This window comes from Megascapheus bottae, chromosome 27 (assembly GCF_031878675.1).
Source record: "Megascapheus bottae isolate mThoBot1 chromosome 27, mThoBot2.hap1, whole genome shotgun sequence".
NCBI lineage: Eukaryota > Metazoa > Chordata > Mammalia > Rodentia > Geomyidae > Megascapheus > Megascapheus bottae.
The window spans coordinates 1,956,287-1,974,542 of record NC_143535.1 but is presented as its reverse complement, the minus strand read 5'-3'; the positions used below and the strand labels follow the sequence as shown (position 1 = coordinate 1,974,542).

Sequence of the window (18,256 nt, the reverse complement as noted above, 5' to 3'; positions counted from 1 at the left end):
TGATTTTTACATCATATTTCAAATGGCATGTTCAATAAACAAGTATTCAAGAAGGGAATCTTTGTGAGTATTTATTTTTAGTAGTACTTTTTCTACCACATAAGCCACATTTCAGTCCAATAAAAGTAACTTGACTAGAAAGAGTCACACAAAATTTGGGTTGACAAAATTGAGAATTCCTACTACTTTTACTATTTTACAGTAATCATTAGTTCAAATATTGTGCTTTCCTCTTTTTATCTTAAAAAAAGTAAATTTCATCCTTAAAACACCTAAGCAAAAGAGAGATGTTTACTTAACTATTGAGGCATAAAACAACTAATTTGAGGCTATTAAGTCCACATAATAAGGAATAGAGAAGAATATGAAAGAAAACAATTCAGGCAGAATCTTTCATACAAAGCATGTATGCTGGGTGGAGTGAACACCAGTTAAAAACCACATACCCTATCACAAAACTGAAAAATAAAAGGGATGGGGAATGGCTCATGTGGTAAAGGACCCGTGTAGCAAGTAAAAGGCCCTAGGCACTATTACTTACACACAGAAACCTCAAGCAAAGCAACAGCAGAAAACTACTAGAAATGTCTAATAGAAAAGAAAAAATTCTCCAAGTTATTAACTTGAGTTGGATAGCCTAAATTTTTTTGGTACCCCCACTGGGGCTGGAACTCAGAGCCTAGACCCTGTCCCTGAGCTTTATTTGCTCAAGACTGATGGTCTACTACTTGAGCCATACTTCCCATTTCTGTTTTTTTGGTGATTAATTAGAGATAAGAGTCTCATGGCCTTTCCTGCCCTTTTTTTTTTGTCGGTTGTGGGACTTTAATTCTGGGCCTGGACTGTTCCTGAGCTCTTTAGCTCAAGGCTACCACCCTTCCCCTTGAGCCACAGCACCACTTCTGGTTTTTCTGGTGGTTAATTGGAGATAAGAGTTTCCTGGACTTCAGTGCCAGGCTGCCTCTGAACCTGGGTCCTCAGATCTCAGCCTCCTGAGTAGCTAGGATTACAGGCCTGAGCCACTGCGCCAGGCCCTTTCCTGTCTTGGTTGGCAGTGATCCTCTGATCTCAGCCATGCCCCTAGTCAGTATTAAGGGTGTGGGCAGTGTGCCCTGTGAAGCATGATAGATGCCATGGGATTTTTACACTGAGACGGCCTGAGCACTAATGCTATATCACACTGGTTGCAGAAGACGCTGCTCCACACTCACATTGCAGCCTTTCATCGAGATGCTCAAGGGAGTGCAGGATCTTCTGCTCTTCAGCAGACAGTGCAGAGACAGTGGATTGCTGGGTTTGACTTAAAGCCAGGCTTGGTGTCTGTAGCTGCTTGCTATTCAAGACAGTAAGAATTTCATCCTCAGGCAATGAAGCTTTCACTAGATTTTCAGCCATCAAAAACTCGAAGGTACTATCTGAAACTACAGAAACTTGCCATCAATTATTCTTTGATCTCTTCTTGTCTTGGGATCAGCCCTTATAATATGCTTACCTGTGAATACACACAGAAAAATACATATATACCAGAAGTGGAATTGAACTAATAGTAAAATAAATTTACTAATAGTAAATAGTAAAAAAATAAAGTAGCAAAACAAGTAAAATAGTAAAAAATTGCAACAAGTGTTTCAGTAATCTGCAGAAATCGGAAAAAAATAGCAAAAATGTACTATATAGGGAAAAAGAATATGAAGAGTCAATTCACCAAAAATACATGAAAATTTAAACGTATCGTTAATAAAAAGAATACCAGGCCAGGAACCAGGCCTAATGGTAGAGTACTTGTCTAGTATGCACAAAGCCCTGGATTTGATTCCTTGGTAGCACATACACAGAAAAAGCCAGAAGTGGTGCTATGGCTCAAGTGGTAAGAGTACTAGTCATGAGCAAAAAGTGTCCAAGGACAGTGCCCAGGCCCAGAGTTCAAGCCCCAGGACTGGCAAAAAAAAAAAAAAAATATATATATATATATATATCAAAGTCTAATTCAGTAATAATACCATTTGCCTACCACATAAACAAATACGAATTGATTGTGCCTAAAATTAACACATTATCACTGGAAGAATTTTGAATAATACTTTTCGATTTTTGTTTTTTGCCAATCCCGGGGTTTGAAATCAGGGCCTGGGCACTGTCCTTGAGCTTCTTTTCTCAAAGTTAGGACTCCACCACTTGAGCCCCAATGCCACTTCTATTTTTTTATGTTTATGTGGTACTAAGGAATTGGACCCAGGGCTTGATGCATGCTGAGCAAGTACTCTACCACTAAGCCACATTCCCAGTCCTGATAATACTTTATTTTTTGGTTGGTTGTGGGGCTTGAACTCAGGGCCTGGGTGCTGTTCCTGAGACTCTGTGCTTAAGACTAGTGCTCTAGTAGACTGCTGGTGGCTCTCATGCCTGTAATCCTAGCTATTCAGGAGGCTGAGATCTGAGGATTGCTTTCAAAACCAGCCTGAGCACAAAAATTCTGTGGGACTCATTTCCAATTAACTGCCAGAAAACAGGAAGTAGAGCTGTGGCTCAAGTGGTAGAGTACTCATCTTTTTTTGTTGGTAGTGGTGGTGGTGGGGCTCGAACTCTGGGCCTGGGCACTGTCCCTGAGCTCTTCAGCTCAAGGCTTGCCACTTGAGGCACAGAGTCACTTCCGGTTTTTGAGTGGATTACTGGAGATAGGAGTCTCATGGAGACTTTTCTGCCTGGGCTTCAACCATGATCCTCAGAGCTCAGCCTCCTAATTAGCTAAGATTACAGGTGTGAGCCGCAGGCACCCAGCTGAATAACACTTTTCAGGAAAAAAACCATACATACTGGAGTGAGGAGAGTTCAGGTCCCAGTGGTGGTTTCACAATCACATAATGATAATAACCAATGCCTACGAACAAAGCTCTGAGGAGAACATTTAAATAAAACCTACCTTCTTCAATATTACATACCTGCTTCTGTGTTAGGAGAACTACTTTTAGTATGCTGTGATTCACTTGAAGTTAGTTGGACATTTTGCCCTAAATTCTGTAACAAATACAATATTCAACCAATATAATTCCATATTTGAAATTTGTGATATATACATGAACAATAAGAGCTTTTCATCGCTTTCTGTACTTTAAACTACTTTATTCACATTAAACTACATTATTCATGTGACTTGGCTCTTCTTTTTTATTTTTGGAGGATAATAGTTACCACTAGATTAAAGCTTTTCTAGGGTACCTGAATAGTTTAAAAATACTTTATGTACAATGAGAAATTTCAGATTGCAGTGTTGTCTTGCATATTTCTCCCTGCTGCGAGAGGGTTTAGGGATGTGGTCCTCAGGCCTTAGCCTGGGATTATAGGTGTGCCCCCGCCATGCTCTGGTAACTGTTCATTGAGGCTAAACAAAACCCAGCACAGATGTACAAGCACTCCAAGTGAGTGCTCCAAGGGGGACCATCGTGGTTAGGCCATATCCACGCTTGCATTTTGGTAAACAGTGGCTAGCAAGAGCCCAATACTTGAAGAGCATTCTGCTTTTCAATTCATTTTCCATTTGTGAAAAATAAAACATACTTACAATCATTTGCTCACTGTACTTCTGTCCTACATGTCCACGGACTTTTCTCTTCTGCTCTAGAAGATTTCTCCGTTTATTATCAACAATTCGTTTCCTTCTTGTAACAGTAGAACCTTAAATGCCAGCACAGGGTAAAAACTATGCAAGTTGAGCAGAATACTTATCCATTAGAACTTTCTAGTCACCTTCAAACATCACAGAAAACTTTGTACATTTCATATACTTGGTCAACAAAAATTTGAGTTCTTTTTGTAGTCTATACAGGGCACAGTTTAAAAAAAATTGAAAAAACTTCTTGCTCTTGAAAGATTTATGGTTTAAGGCAGTGACCTCCAGAGGTCCTGGGACAGGTCACTGAGTGTAGAGGAAGTACAAATATCTGAATTCCAATTTATATTTATGGTGAAAAATGCAAAATGAAACTTTCCCTCTGTGATGAACCCTGGCTCACTGTGCAGAATCAGGTGGTTGTGTGGAGCAGGCAAAGGTCCAGGTGAGGGCTGGCAGTGGGATCAGAATTCCTTAATGCTCTTTAGCTTTGTGCAGGGACTGAAATTTATGTGTGCTCACACGAGCAGGTTTTTCATCGATTATAGAGCCCAAACAAGTCCTCATGAAAAGGAGGTGGTGGCTGTAAGCACTTCTTCAGGGCTTATTACTTAAGGTAAAGGCAGGAATAAGGATATCAATAATAAAGCAGGGACAGATGAAAACGGGAATAGCTGACTGCCACTTAGGGCAATAGCAATTAGCTGAGAATTTGTTTTAACACATGAGAAGCATTAAAACTACCTTTTAGTAGTTGTACAAAGGGGTGTACAAGAAAGCAATGTATGAATACAATGCATACTTATCAATGTCATTTCTTAAGCAATGACTAAGAATTCTGAAAAAGCTTAAGGCAGTGGTATCATTTTATTCCTCAGACCAAATCTGAGTTGTCACTATTTTGGAAAGGGGTAAGAGGTTTAGGCACATTTATTAGCTTATAGCTTTTTAATAATAAAAAATTAAGGAATATGCTCTAGCATTATTCATTTATTTTAGGATAACTTATACAGTATTTTTCACTGTGTATATCTTTAGTAAATGTCTGACTACACTCGTCATGTCAGATTAGTATGGGACAAGAATAGATTCTATTTCATGTCCTCCTTCAAACTCATGAGAGGTGTCACAAAAAACAAAAATGGAGGCTGGAAAACGTTTCTTAGTCCAATACAGGCTAGGTCAGGCTTCAGCTACTGGACTCAATTATTAAGCGAGGCAATTTTTTCTTTTTTGGCCAGTCCTGGGGCTTGAACTCAGGGCCTGGACACTGCCCTTGGACACTTTTTGCTCAAGGCTGGTGCTCTGCTACTGGAGCCATGGCACCACTTCCAGCTTTTTCTGTGTAGGTGGTACCGAGGAATGGAACCCAGGGCTTTGTGCATATGAGGCAAGCACTCTACCACTAGGCTATGCTCCCAGCCCAAAGCAAGTTTTTTTTTTTTTTTTTTTTTTTTTTTTTTGCCAATCCTGGGCTTGAGCTCAGGGCCTGAGCACCATCCTTGGTCTTTCTCAAGGCTAGAGCTCTACCACTTGAGCCTCAGCACCACTTCTGGCTTTTTTTCTATGTATGTGGTACCGAGGAATCGAACCAGGGTCTTCGTGCATGCTAGGCAAGCATTGTACCACTAGGCCAAACTCCCGGCCCCGGCAAGTTATTTTTATAAGACTGAATTGTAATTTAATACCAGTAAGGAAAGTTTCACATGAATCACAAAAGATGCACAAAGGTATTCTTACCACTGGCTTTCTCACTTTGGCACAGTATCGTATTCTTTTTTTTCCATGAGGGAACTGGTTGTTCTTTAGTATTTCTAAGAATCATGGACTGATAATGTCCCTCATAACCAGGACTTGTGTAGGGGTGGTCAATATCACCTTGCTGGGCATCCATGTGTGCACTGTTTACATGGCTTGCTTTTGTGAACGTGTGGCACTGGGAAGAATAGTAGGAAGGGGGAGATGGCATCGCAGTGACCAGGTCTGAGCAAGCGTCGGGCTGGGGGCCACTGCTTTCCTGGTTCCATGTATTCAGGCTGTGTTCTGTGGGAAGTACATATTTTGAATTACAGCAGTTCTGTGTCTTAGTGTTTTGGGAAGCTCCAGGCATTTCAGATTGATACTGACACACGTGTGTATTTTCACTACTCGGGATAGTTGACGTTGGTTTAGGAGGAGGATGAGGTATAATCAATCTACCCTGAGTTTGTACAAATGTGTTGGCTTTGCTTTCAGACTGTGTCTGGATGATGGTGCCTTTCCTGTTCACAGACACAAAGGTTGACCGGACTTTCGTAGATCCTGTTCTCTTTGTGACCTCTGCTCGGCCTCGGAAAGGATTACCTTTGTGAGTTTTAGAAGCCCCATTCTGTGCAGGGGCTTTGCTTTCTCCTTTTTTAGATGCTGCCCAGGCTTGTTTAATGAAGTTTTGACCTGAAGGCGTAGAGCAGTTCAAAGGCACATGGTCTGTCCCAGATCCTCCTAAAAGAGCAGCATCTTCAGAGACAGAATCAACCTTGGCATTCTTTCTTTCCATAGAGCCATTTTGCCCTGGAAACTGGGGAGTCATACCCGTTCTCTTCCTCAGTGAGCCACTGTCCTCAGCATTCTTGGATGGATCCCCAGTTTCATCAAACCACCTCAATTTTTTACTCATCTTTGGAATTTCTGCAGCTTTTTCTTTTGTTAATTCAATACTATCCCTGATAACTGCTGCTTTTTGATTTCTAAACTTAAAGCCTTGATTTGTAATCAGTGTCTGCAGATAGTCATGCTTGTGTTTAGAATCTTTCTTTAAAATGCTTTTAAGAAACCTTACACTATTTTGCTCATGGCTATCATATTTCATTTTCTTATAATGGTCAAGTAAGTCATAATTAACAATTACATTAGATAATGATGCCTTTTGTTTTTTGTCTTTTGAATCAGGGTTGTGAGGTAGAGAGGTAACTTGAAAACTATCTGAAAAAAAGGCCAACTCTTCTTTATTACAACTGAAATCTTTTATCTTTTCTTCTAGTATGTCTTCCCATTCATCTAGCTTGTCTGAACACTGTACTGGGTCGATTTCTTTTATGTGCATATTGCTCATGGGTACCGTCTTAGCACACTGTCGATTAGATGGGGGAAATAAAGCAGTGGCCCTTGGTACATATGAAGGAGGAGGTGAAATGGTTCCATTTCCTTGAGTTTCCTCAGATAACTTCTTTTGGTCTGAAGGTGTGGCTGTTTTCTGAGCTACAGAATGTGAAGTGGTCCAGGTTCTGCTGATTATGAACGGAGGGCTCTCCATGGCTGGGCCCTTCTCCCTACTGCCCACCCCCAGGGTGGCCGTTCTCCTCTGGGTGGCCATTCCAGAGGTCTTCTGGTCCTTATCCAGTTCTGCTACAGAAGGGCTGTACACAAAGACCATCGGGCTTTTAGCAGTACTCACAGCTCTGTCCACAGTTCCACTCACAGCACATGGATTTTGTGCTTTATTATTAACATGGTCCTGGGAAGGTGCAACAGGAGGCCTATTAGAAATATCTGAGGAAGGTGTGACAGTCTGAGTATGATGAGCATCTAAATTTGTAAGCCAATCATTTATATGTTGAACTTTGGAGAAAAACAGGTTAGTATCATTGAAGCAGCTTAGATTAGTTGCCTGCAGATTTGCTGATATGAGAGGAACAGAATTCTCTTGTATTGGTAGCTCTTTCTGAAGTGTTAGGTATATCTCTTCACGCTCACCAGCCTCAAGACTGTCTATACTTGAGAGGGTCTCAGAATTGGTGATCTGATTAACTTCATCATAAAATTTCTAGGGGAGAAAAAGAACATTGTTTTATGCCTTAAACTTCTTTAAATGGCCAATTTTTAATGACTCACACTGTTGTAACTGAGTTCAAATCCTGGCCTATTAACAAAAGAATATGAATATAGTAGAAGAGATGTGTTAAGTACTCTACTTTTCTCAGGGGGTAAAAGGAGTGTAGCAAAGATCTATAGTAAAATATGCTGACTTTAGTTTCAACTCCTAACGTAACTTTCCAATTATTTTAGGTGCAAGATGACTTAGAGGTAATTTTTGTGCTGCTATTCTATTTCAAATATGGGGTTTTTCTTTCTAAGAGATTCAATCGTTGAGAGTTTACTTTGGAGAAGTGAAGGCACTTTTCAGCCTCAGTAATGCTAACAGTAAATAAACCAAAGTAAAGAGAATGACAACGATCATTAAACTGGACTTTTGAATGTTTCATATTAGCAAGTAAAACGCTGAAGAAAATGGTTACTTAAAAAGGGTATTTTTCCCCAGAAACATTCATTGAGCCTGAACATTCCATTCCTCCTGGAAGGGCAATCACCCTGTTTTACAGAAGTTAATTCTGTGGTCTGCAGTAGACCTGCTTGCTTGTTAGTATCACATAAGGCACTTTGTCAAAATAGCTATTCCTGGGCCCTGATGATTAACATTTGGATGAGCCCATAAAAATTATATACATATGTATGTATTGGGGGGGGGCAATCCTGGGACTTGAGCTCAGCAACTGGGTACTGTTTTTGAGCATTCTCAAGGATAGCACTCTACCACTGGAGTCATAGCACCACTTTCAGATTTGTCTGTGTATGTGGTACTGAGGAATCGAACCCAGGGTTTTGTGCATACTAGGCAGCACTTTACCACTAAGACATACTCTTTTTTATTTTATTTTATTTTTATTTTTTTTTGCCAGTCATGGGCTTGAGCTCAGGGCCTGAGCACTGTCCTTGGACTTTCTCAAGGCTAGAGCTCTACCACTTGAGCCTCAGCACCACTTCTGGCTTTTTTCTATGTATGTGGTACCGAGGAATCGAACCCGGGTCTTCATGCATGCTAGGCAAGCACTTTAACCACTAGGCCAAACTCCCGGCCCTATTATTTTTTTTTTTTATTTAAATTTTTTTTTTTTTAGCCAGTCCTGGGCTTGAGCTCAGGGTCTGAGCACTGTCCTTGGACTTTCTCAAGGCTAGAGCTCTATCCCTTGAGCCTCAGCACCACTTCTGGCTTTTTTCTAGGTATGTGGTACCAAGGAATCGAACCCAGGTCTTCATGCATGCTAGACAAGCACTTTAACCACTAGACCAAACTCCCGGCCCCCACTAAGACATACTCTTGGCCTGATATTCTTAAAATTTGTGTAGGTAGCTATAATTATAGTACAGATTTAATCTTGATATTGACAAACTGACAATCTCATAAATGTGTGAAAATATTCTTTTTTTTTGTTTTGTTTTGGTCAGTCGTGGGGCTTAAACTCTGGGCTAGGTATTGTCCCTGAGCTCTTCAGCTCAAATCTACCACGCTACACCTTGAGCCACAGCGCCACTTCTTGTTTTCTGGTGGTTAATTGGCAATAAGAGTCTCACAGACTTTAGTGCCCGGGCTAGCTTTGAATTGAGATCCTCAGATCTTAGCTTCAGATTGCTTTTTTTTTTTTTTTTTTTTTTTTTTTGCCAATCCTGGGCTTAAGCTCAGGGCCTGAGCACTGTCCTTGGATTTTCTCAAGGCTAGAACTCAACCGCTTGAGCCTCAGCACCACTTCCGACTTTTTTCTATGTATGTGGTACCAAGGACTCGAACCCGGGTCTTCATGCATGCTAGGCAAGCACTTTAACCACTAGGCCAAACTCCCGGCCCCCAGATTGCTTTTTATAATGAACTCTAGTAATGATTACACTGCATTTTCAAATACCTTTCATATTTGTCATAAATACTCATTAAGCATACTTTTTTGAAATGGGAAATAGAAAAAGAATAGAAGAAGTAGAGAGGATCTTGGGAAACTTGTAAGAAAAAAATCCTAGTTTCTTTCCAGTATCTGTGATAAATCTGTGTTGAACACCTCATATTCTCTATAGTCTATACTTAGCAAATGTCATGCACATCTATAGTGGAGAATGCTGAAATGGAAATATTAGTAGCATATTTACAACTTCATACTTGCAAGCTACTCAAGTGCTGATCTTCTAAGCGTTTCTGAGTTTCCTCCAATTGAAGCTGAAACATGTTTTTGCTAGCAGCCATGTTTGCTGTGCTGTTTTCTTTCATTTTTTTATCACAACTGGTTTTGGATATGAGATGTTTCTTGCTGTTTAACAAAACTGCAGACAAGGCAGAATCTAGAGCTCTGTGAATAGACATAAAGACACTTAGCACATCTAAATAAAATCAACTTATTTCTATTTATTTATTTGCCAGTCCTGGGGCTTGAACTCAGGGCCTAAGCACTGTCCTCAGGCTTTCTCAAGGCTAACACTCTGCCACTTGAGCCATTAGCACCACTTCTGGCTTTTTTTCTGTTTATGTGGTACTAAGGAATTGAACCCAGGGTTTCATGCATGCTAGGCAAGCATTCTACCACTAGGTCATGCTCCCAGCCCCTCAGCTTATTTCTTTAAGTAGACAAATGTATAAGAAGTGTGCATGTGTCCAGCTAATGTCATAGAAGGCTATTGGAGAAATATATACACAATTAGAATGGTGAATTGAAAGTGTTCAATAGTACAAAAAATGGTTGTGAGACTATTGTGCCAATAATGGAGACTGTCAGGTAAGGAGTGACTAATTATTCATGACTTTATCATATTCCATTCTTTGATCATTTGGGTGGGGTAGAAGTAATCCCTGTAAATGCAGTCAAGTCCAGCACTCAGTTCTTTAGCGATATCCCCATACCGGCAATAACAGTCTTCATTACCCTTTGTTCTGAGTTAACACCAGGCTAATCCATACTCCTACAACTGAAGACAGCTGAAGCCTCAAGGAGACAGAAATGATAAAAAGGGCTTGTCAGTGTAGGCAGGAATTTCCTTCCTACTTAATTAGGTTTAGGAACTTGGCTCTTAAAAAACAGTGTACACATTTGTTTGATTGTTTTTTTGGTCTGAGACTAGAACTCAGACTTGCATGTTAGACAAGCACTCTGCCACTAAGCCACATACCCAACCCTACACATTTGTTTTTACAATTGTTTCATGCAGTTTGATGCTACAGAAGGGGTATCACCTCAAAATTACCTTATCTTTTGTCATTTGGAAACTGATAGCATACTACACACTTCAGGATACAAAAAAGTGAGACTTTGCTGGGGAGGATGGGACAGAATGTTGATAAATAAACCCGATTGCCTGTGCACTATGGCCGGTGGTATGGATCCTAGGACATTTATTACCAAATTAGTTCAATCCTTACCAACTCAATGATGATAAAAATGTTTTGGTAAGTGACATATGACTACAAGTAACATATATCTATCTCCAATGCCCATATGTATCTTTATTTGGATAACTCCATTCCTGTCTTTGTTCTAATGGGGAGACGAGAAGAGCAAGTTTAATGCAAATTCCCGAACTTCAAATGGTATGCTCTGTCTCCTCCCTGCTTGTCCATAATCCTTCCCTTTCAGTCATTCTTCCCAAACAAATAAAGCTAAATCTACAAAATGTCTAATAAACTCCATTTATTTACCTTTAAAGTTGTCGTCTCTCAACTTTTTCTTCTCTATTCCTTTCTTCTCTACTCCACTCTCTTCTCTTCTCTTCTCTACTTTCTTCCCCCCATGAGGAGGGTGGAAGGGATGGACAGGAATGAAAGGAGAGGGGGAGGTAGAGGGAGGAGAGTAAAGCATGGGGGGAAAGGAAGAAATCATAAAGGAAGAAGCAGCAGGAGAAAGTGGAGAGGGAAAAGCAAAATAAGTTGGAGACAAACATGGAGAGGGAGAAGACTGCAAAGGAGAGGGTAAGAGAGGGACAGGTGAGGGAGGTAAAGAGGGAGAGGAGGAAGGTAAAGGGGAGGAGGCAGGAGAGGAAGGGGCGGAGAACACTACAGAGGGTGAAGATGAGGATGCCGATATGGAATGTGGTGAAGGCAAAGGGGATGGAGAGCCACAGGGAGGTGGGCAGGAGAGAATGGAGGAGGACAGATGGTCTACGAATGCCTGGGGCTGGTGTGACAATGTGGCTGGTGGAAGAGACTGCTGAACCGACTGGAAAAGATGTTCAGGCAATGGACTGACACAAGACCGAGTGGAGAGTGGCTGAGGAGGATGGTGACTGGACAAACAGGAAGGCTTCGCCCTAGGAAGTGCTTCCAGAGGGGCCGGGGAAGCCCCGAGCCCAGCGGGAAGGGAACGCCGTGTAAGAGCAGGCACTAGAGCTGCTGGGGTAGAACACTGTGCTGGAAGGAGAGGTTTGGGTCTTAAAGTGTTATAAAATAACTTGTTCTGTGAGTTAGGATCAGGAATAATTGGAGAAGTTAAGGATGGGTGTGGTCGGAAGTTAGGTGGGTCGGAAGGAACTGGGGCTGGAAGGCGAGGGAAATTGTTAGAAAAACTGGAAGTAGCTGGGGCTGGAGGACGGGGGAGATATTTAATTGGGTAAGACAAGAATGGGGCAGGCAAGTAGGTCTTTGAGAGAGTGGAGGGGACAGATGGCAGGGTCTGGGTCTGGCGGTTGGGACAAACAGTTGGGTAGCTAGGAAGAATTTGGGAATGGTGGGATGACAATGGGGCCCGTGAAGGGGACAGCTGATCAAATAGGAAGGGATTAGGTGTGGAGACAGCTGGACAGGCAGGGATGGATCTGCACAAAAGCATTTGGAAAGGCAGGTAGAAGAGCCTTATTATGGTATCAACACAGTGCAGTGGGCTGCCTCTGTGGGTTGGGTTCCTGTGATTTCTGTCCTTAGGCTGGACGCACGATCTTCTGTGGTCGGTCAGGGGCTTTTCATAAGGGCTGACATGTACACAGCATATTCAGGACCCCTCTGCTCAGCCCTTGAGCTCAGCATTTTCACAAGTCTATTAGTCATACATTTACACTTAATTCAGTTTGAAACCATGGGTACAAAGGGCAAATAATGGTCACCTCTGAATAACTTTTCAGGGTTACAAATGATTTTAGAAGCATCTTTCTCATAAAAAATACATGGATATTGGAGATAGATATATAATAATTTCATTTTATTAAAGGTTGAGTATTAAGTATGAGTGCGAGTATACCCTCTTTTTTCCCCCCCAGTCCTGGACCTTAAACTCAGAGCCTGAGCACTGTTCTTGGGTTTTCTCAAGGTTAGAGCTCTACCACTTGAGCCACAGCACTACTTCCGGCTTTTATCTGTGTATGTGGTACTGAAGAATTGAACCCTGGTCTTCGTGCATGCTAGGCTAGCATCCTACCACTAGGCCAAACCCCGGCCCTCCCTCTTTTACTCACAACAACTAGGAAGGTTTATTACACATTTATAATTCGAGTGCCTTATTAATGTTCCTACATCTCATTATTTCCTGAAGCAGTTCTACATTCATAAAACACTCTTTTTTCTTATGGCTTAAGCATTATTCTGTTTTAGTTGATCCTATCACCACCTTTTTTTTTGATGGTACTGGGGACTGAAGTCAGATATCAACACCTTAAACAATTTTTGTCTGCCATGAGCACTGTATTAGAACAATCTCTTCTGAACCATTATATATCATGTTTCTTAAAAAACTCTTGGCATGATTTTGTTCCTTAGTCCATTATGGGCTTCATTTTATTGAGAACAAAGTTTAATGTGATAAAGTTTATTAATAGTTGTATCTTAGTTATGTTTATAAAAAATATTTCCATAAACCCAACACCTAATCCTTTATATTCTAATATCTCAGATTTGCATAGCATTTATAGTTTACAATGGATTTTCACATATATTACTTAATACTATTACATATCTGTGGAGAGAAGTCTAATTTTTCAAATAAAACACCATAGTATTCTCTCTGTAGCTTCGTTATACGTTTGCTGTTTTTTCAAATATGTAACAGCCACATGATATATATCTATATCTATACCTATATAGATATAGATATAGATATATATATAGTCAGTCTTGGGGCTTGAACTCTGTGCCTGGGAGCTGTCCCTGAGCTCTTCACCTCAAGGATACCAGCCTACCCCTTGAGTCACAGTCCCGCTTCCTGTTTTCTAGTGGTTAACTGGAGAAAAGAGTATCATCTTAATGTCCACAGCCATATGATATTTATACACTTAAGAGACAGGCATGGCTATCATGAAGTCATGGTCATAGCATGTTCCAAATTTACAACTTATCCTCCTTGTTCCAAGTTTCCTTCCCCTAAAGTTATTTATTCTTCCTCCACAGTCATTTTTTTAAATTGTATATCTTAGCCTCTAATTTTCATATTCTCTATTTTTTTTTCTTTTTGCCAGTCCTGAGGCTTGAACTCAGGGGTGGGGCTCTGTCCTTGAGCTTTTTCAAGGCTGGTGCTCTACCACTTGAGCCACAGCACTACATCTGGCTTTTTGTGTGTGTGTTTGATACTGAGGTCTCCAGCATTCTAGGCAAGCACTCTACCACTAGGCCAAACTCCTGGCCCCAGGCCATATATATATATATTTTTTTTGCCAGTCCTGGGTCTTGGACTCAGGGCCTGAGCACTGTCCCTGGGCTTTCTCCAGGCTAGAGCTCTGTCACTTGAGCCACGGCACCACTTCTAGCTTTTTCTATGTATGTGGTACATAAACCCAGGTTTTTGTGCATGCTAGGCAAGCACTCTATCACTAGGCCAAACGTCCAGCCCCAGGCCATATTTTTAATACTGAAGACTAGGCCACCTATTTATCACTAGGCCAATACCTACCAATACCAAAGACTTTAAAGACAACGAATCAAAATTCTAACTTCACCCTTGTAGCAATTCTACTCTTCCCAAATAAATAAACAAAACACTCTAAAGCAAGGAACAGTAGAAGTCTTGAACTAGAACAGAGCACAGTGACAGAGCACTTGCCTAGCAAGTACAGGGACCTGAGTCCAACAGAGCTACACATTCAAGAAGAAAGCCATACATTATAATATGCTAATAAAACAAAAATATACTAAATAAAACAGTAATACATTACTCACCTCCAGCTTATTGCTGGTCTATGAGAAAAGGGAACATTTACTTCTGGATTTAACTTGGTTGCTTGAATTTGTTTGAGGGCCTCTTCTAATGGAGGAACAGGTTTTTTAAAAACTACAAAGAGAACAAAGGCCAAATAGTAAAGAATCACTGTATTCAATGGTCTTTTAGTGTATAACTTAACTGATGAGTAAGAAAATATTATTTTTAAGTGCCTGTGTAAAGAGAACAGATTTTTGCAGACATGGCTGCTGAGGCCTGTAGCCCAGAGGCTTGGGAAAAGGCAGAGAGCAGTTCATTGACATCTCAGGAACATGTCAGCAGGACTCCTGGCCGAACAAACCCTGGCTTCGTCCCCCTGCTCATGTTGCCTCACCGCTCTGCCTCCTTCTGGGCCCAGAATCATTAGAACAAGCACTACTGACAGCCTCTGCACTAAAATAAACCCTCTGCTGCCATTTTATGTATCCCATCACAGCCATGCAGAGTCTGATTAACACTAACATACACTCTCGTCTAGTTAGCAGTAACATATACTCTCGTCTTTCTCATGACATTACTTCTGTTTTCAACCCTACATCTATCTACTGGCTACTTTTTTTTTTTTTTGCCAGTCCTGGGCCCTGAGCACTGTCCTTGGACTTTCCTCAAGGCTAGAGCTCTACCACTTGAGCCTCAGCACCACATCTGGATTTTTATTTTTTCTATATATGTGGTACTAAGGAACCCAACCCAGGTATTTGAGCATGCTAGGCAAGCACTGCATGCTTGTGTGTGTGTGAATGCATGTGCACACACATGGGACAACCTTGGGCCTGGGCACTGTTCCTGAGCTCCTTTTTGCTCTACTACTTGAGCCATAGCACCACATCTGGCTTTTTCTGTGTACATGGTACCCAGGAATGGAACCCAGGGCTTCTTACAGGCTAGGCAAGCACTCTACAAGTAGGCCATGCTCCTGGCCAGCTAACATATACTCTTATTCCATGACTTTCTCTTGAAGCTCCGATTCATATTTCTAGTTGATTTGATTTTTCCATGTAGATGAGAAGTAAGTATTGAAAAATCAGTACATTTAAGACTTAGCAAATGACCTTTCACACACCTCTAACATTTTTCTCTTCCTTTTTTGTTCTAGAAAGTATGGTACCTGATTTCCTTCTCTGTGAGTGGGGAACATGAGCACGCTGGAATTTTTCAGTAACTTCTTCAAACTTCTGTCTTCGTTGTTGAAGTATATGTTCTCTAATTTGGTATTCTCTTTCTTCTTGTTCTTTTCGTTTATCTTCAAAAGCTCTATTCAAATAAATAAAAGAAACAGTAAGTTAAAATAAGAGCTCAGCCCAGAAAAATAGTTTTAAAACAATGCCACAGTAATAACAGTGTTTTATAGTACGGAATGTTAAGTTACGTGTGGACATGATCATGCTCACTAGAAATGAAAACCTTGCACTTATGGAGAATAGCAGATCAGTGGTTGTGGAAGTGGAGAGGGGGCACGCCAAGGGCACCTTCAGGTTCCATCTAAAGGGATCTTGTGCTGACCAAGGCATCTATTCCTTGGCCATATCATTTCTATCATCTTAGAAGTGATATATATATATATATTGTATATTGAATATTGAAAGATAGTACCATTGAGGGAAAGAGTGCAAGAAAATAGTAAGAAGAAAATAAATATGATTTCAAGCAACTGATGGAAACAGCCAGCATTTGATTGTGGAACCTTTCCTACTGACCACTGCTGGGAACAAGCACTGAAGGTGACAGCGTGGGTGACAGAGAAAAAAATACTTAAAAATTTTGTGAGCAGAGCCAGGCATGGTGGCTCACACCTGTAATCCTACCTACTAAGAAGGCTGAGATCTGAGGATTGTGGTTATAAGCCAGCCAAGGCATTAAAGACCTCGAGACTAGAGGGCTGTGGCTCCAGGGGTAGGGCAGTAGCCTTGAGCTGAAGAGTTCAGGGACAGCACCCTGGCCCAGAGTTCAAGTCCTCCCCCCCAAAAAAAAGGAAAAATGTTGTGGTCATACTGTCAGTAGACAGAATGTACTTAGATGAAAATCTGTCACCATTTTTATCAAATACTTGTCATGTGTCTTTGGCTTCAAAGAAGCTAAAAAGTACAGATAAACAGCAACACATGCATAGTAAGATACATTTAAATTCACTAATTTCAACCACGTGGATAAAGAAAGGGCTAATCAAAATAGAAATACAATGTCAAAAAAATTACAGATAAACAATTCTGTCCTCCCCAAGTGGGATTTGCAGCATATGCCCAGGGATTCAGCTGACATACTCTGGGGATTTCCTGCTATGTGTGTGTTACAGAAATACAGATAGGGCACGGAAAACAAAAAAAAAAATACACAACTATTGTCTTTTGTTAAAAACTGAACATGCTAACATGCTAAGCATGTTGATGTTAAGCAGTGATTGGATAGCTTTCATCCTTTTTTTTTTTTTACTTTGTAGTTTAAGTATAAAGCTTTTTTGTTTGGGTAAGAAGTTATTAATCTATTAATCACATTTCTACCATTCCAATTTCCTCCATTTTTGTAACAAAATGAATGAGGATGGTATAGTAGGAAAATGACATAAAGCAACTAATAGTGAAAATCAAACTGCTTTTATTAGAAATTAAGAATAATTTCTATTTTTTAATCATAGGGTGATACTGAAAATAAACATAAGATTTAAAATAGTGATTTAAAGAGGTATCCATAACTGTATCAAGAAAAGATTGTTAACAGTTACAAGTCAGCAAACTAGACCAAACCTGCTCTTTTGGTATCTTAGTAGAAAATCAGTAAAACAACTGAAAAAGCCATTTGAATCTCTATCAGTACTTTATAAAGTACTGTCATGATTGGATTCGTAGAGAGCTACAAAATGGAAAACTTGACACCTTCCATGCAGTGGGGTTTCTATACTTCTGAGGAAAACACAGTGACTTACTTTTTTCTCCGGTTGGATTCCACAAAATATTTACGAGCTCTATTTCGACATATTTTTTGTTGCTGCAGTAGTATTTGACGCTCTTCTTCTAAGTTTTTCTCTAGATGGATTTTCATGTCTCTGATGACAGCAGTAAGTTAAGAACAAACGTTTAAGTCTTTAGTGGGTATGACTAGCTGGTAAATATAATTATCACCTGTATTAATGACATGGTATTTGTTTAGAAGTTATTAGTGTTAGTAGATGATCAGCCAGTATTTTATATACAAATTCTGACTTGGTATTAAAAGAAAACACCTGGACAATCATATCCAGACGTGTTAGTTAATGCAAAAGTTTTTGAGAGAAATGATGTATTTTGATTGTCACTTGAAAGTCATATGTAACTAAATTTTTTCCTTTTTTCCTTTTTTTTTTTTGCCAATCCTGGGCTTGAGCCCAGGGCCTGAGCACTATCCTTGGGCTTTCTCAATGCTAGTGCTCCACCACTTGAACTCTACCACTAAGCCAAACTCCCCCTTTTTTTTCCTTTTGCCAGTCCTGGGGCTTGAACTCAGGGCCTGAGTGCTGTCTGTGGGCTCTCTCAGAGCTAGGGTTCTACCACTTGACTCACAGCACCATTTCTGACTAAATTTTCTTCAAATTAGTTTTATTAATATGATTGATCTTGCTTTGATTGCTCTGACTTATCAGTGTTTTCTCTTATTTTTGAATGAAAAGAGTGTAGAAATACGGGAAATTACACTGAAGGTGGAGCTTGTA

General features: G+C 40.4%; 1 protein-coding gene across 6 annotated transcripts in view; it reads right to left on the bottom strand.

Moving 5' to 3' along the window:
- The window catches only part of Cep126 (centrosomal protein 126), a 29,386-nt gene that overhangs the window by 8,945 nt on the left and 2,185 nt on the right, over nucleotides 1-18,256 (bottom strand). For 2 of the 6 annotated variants that reach the window (XM_090319235.1, XM_090319236.1), the window contains exons 2-9: nucleotides 17,495-17,614; nucleotides 15,683-15,828; nucleotides 14,535-14,646; nucleotides 9,570-9,756; nucleotides 5,348-7,409; nucleotides 3,560-3,672; nucleotides 2,940-3,015; nucleotides 1,212-1,421 (exon numbers count right to left, since the gene is read on the bottom strand). In XM_090319235.1, coding sequence (XP_090175361.1) covers nucleotides 1,212-1,421; nucleotides 2,940-3,015; nucleotides 3,560-3,672; nucleotides 5,348-7,409; nucleotides 9,570-9,756; nucleotides 14,535-14,646; nucleotides 15,683-15,828; nucleotides 17,495-17,614 — 3,026 coding nt within the window. Of the gene's footprint in view, nucleotides 1-1,211; nucleotides 1,422-2,939; nucleotides 3,016-3,559; nucleotides 3,673-5,347; nucleotides 7,410-9,569; nucleotides 9,757-11,096; nucleotides 12,209-14,534; nucleotides 14,647-15,682; nucleotides 15,829-17,494; nucleotides 17,615-18,256 lie in introns of those variants that run through there. The other 4 variants (XM_090319237.1, XM_090319238.1, XM_090319240.1 and 1 more) reach the window with 3 other exon arrangements.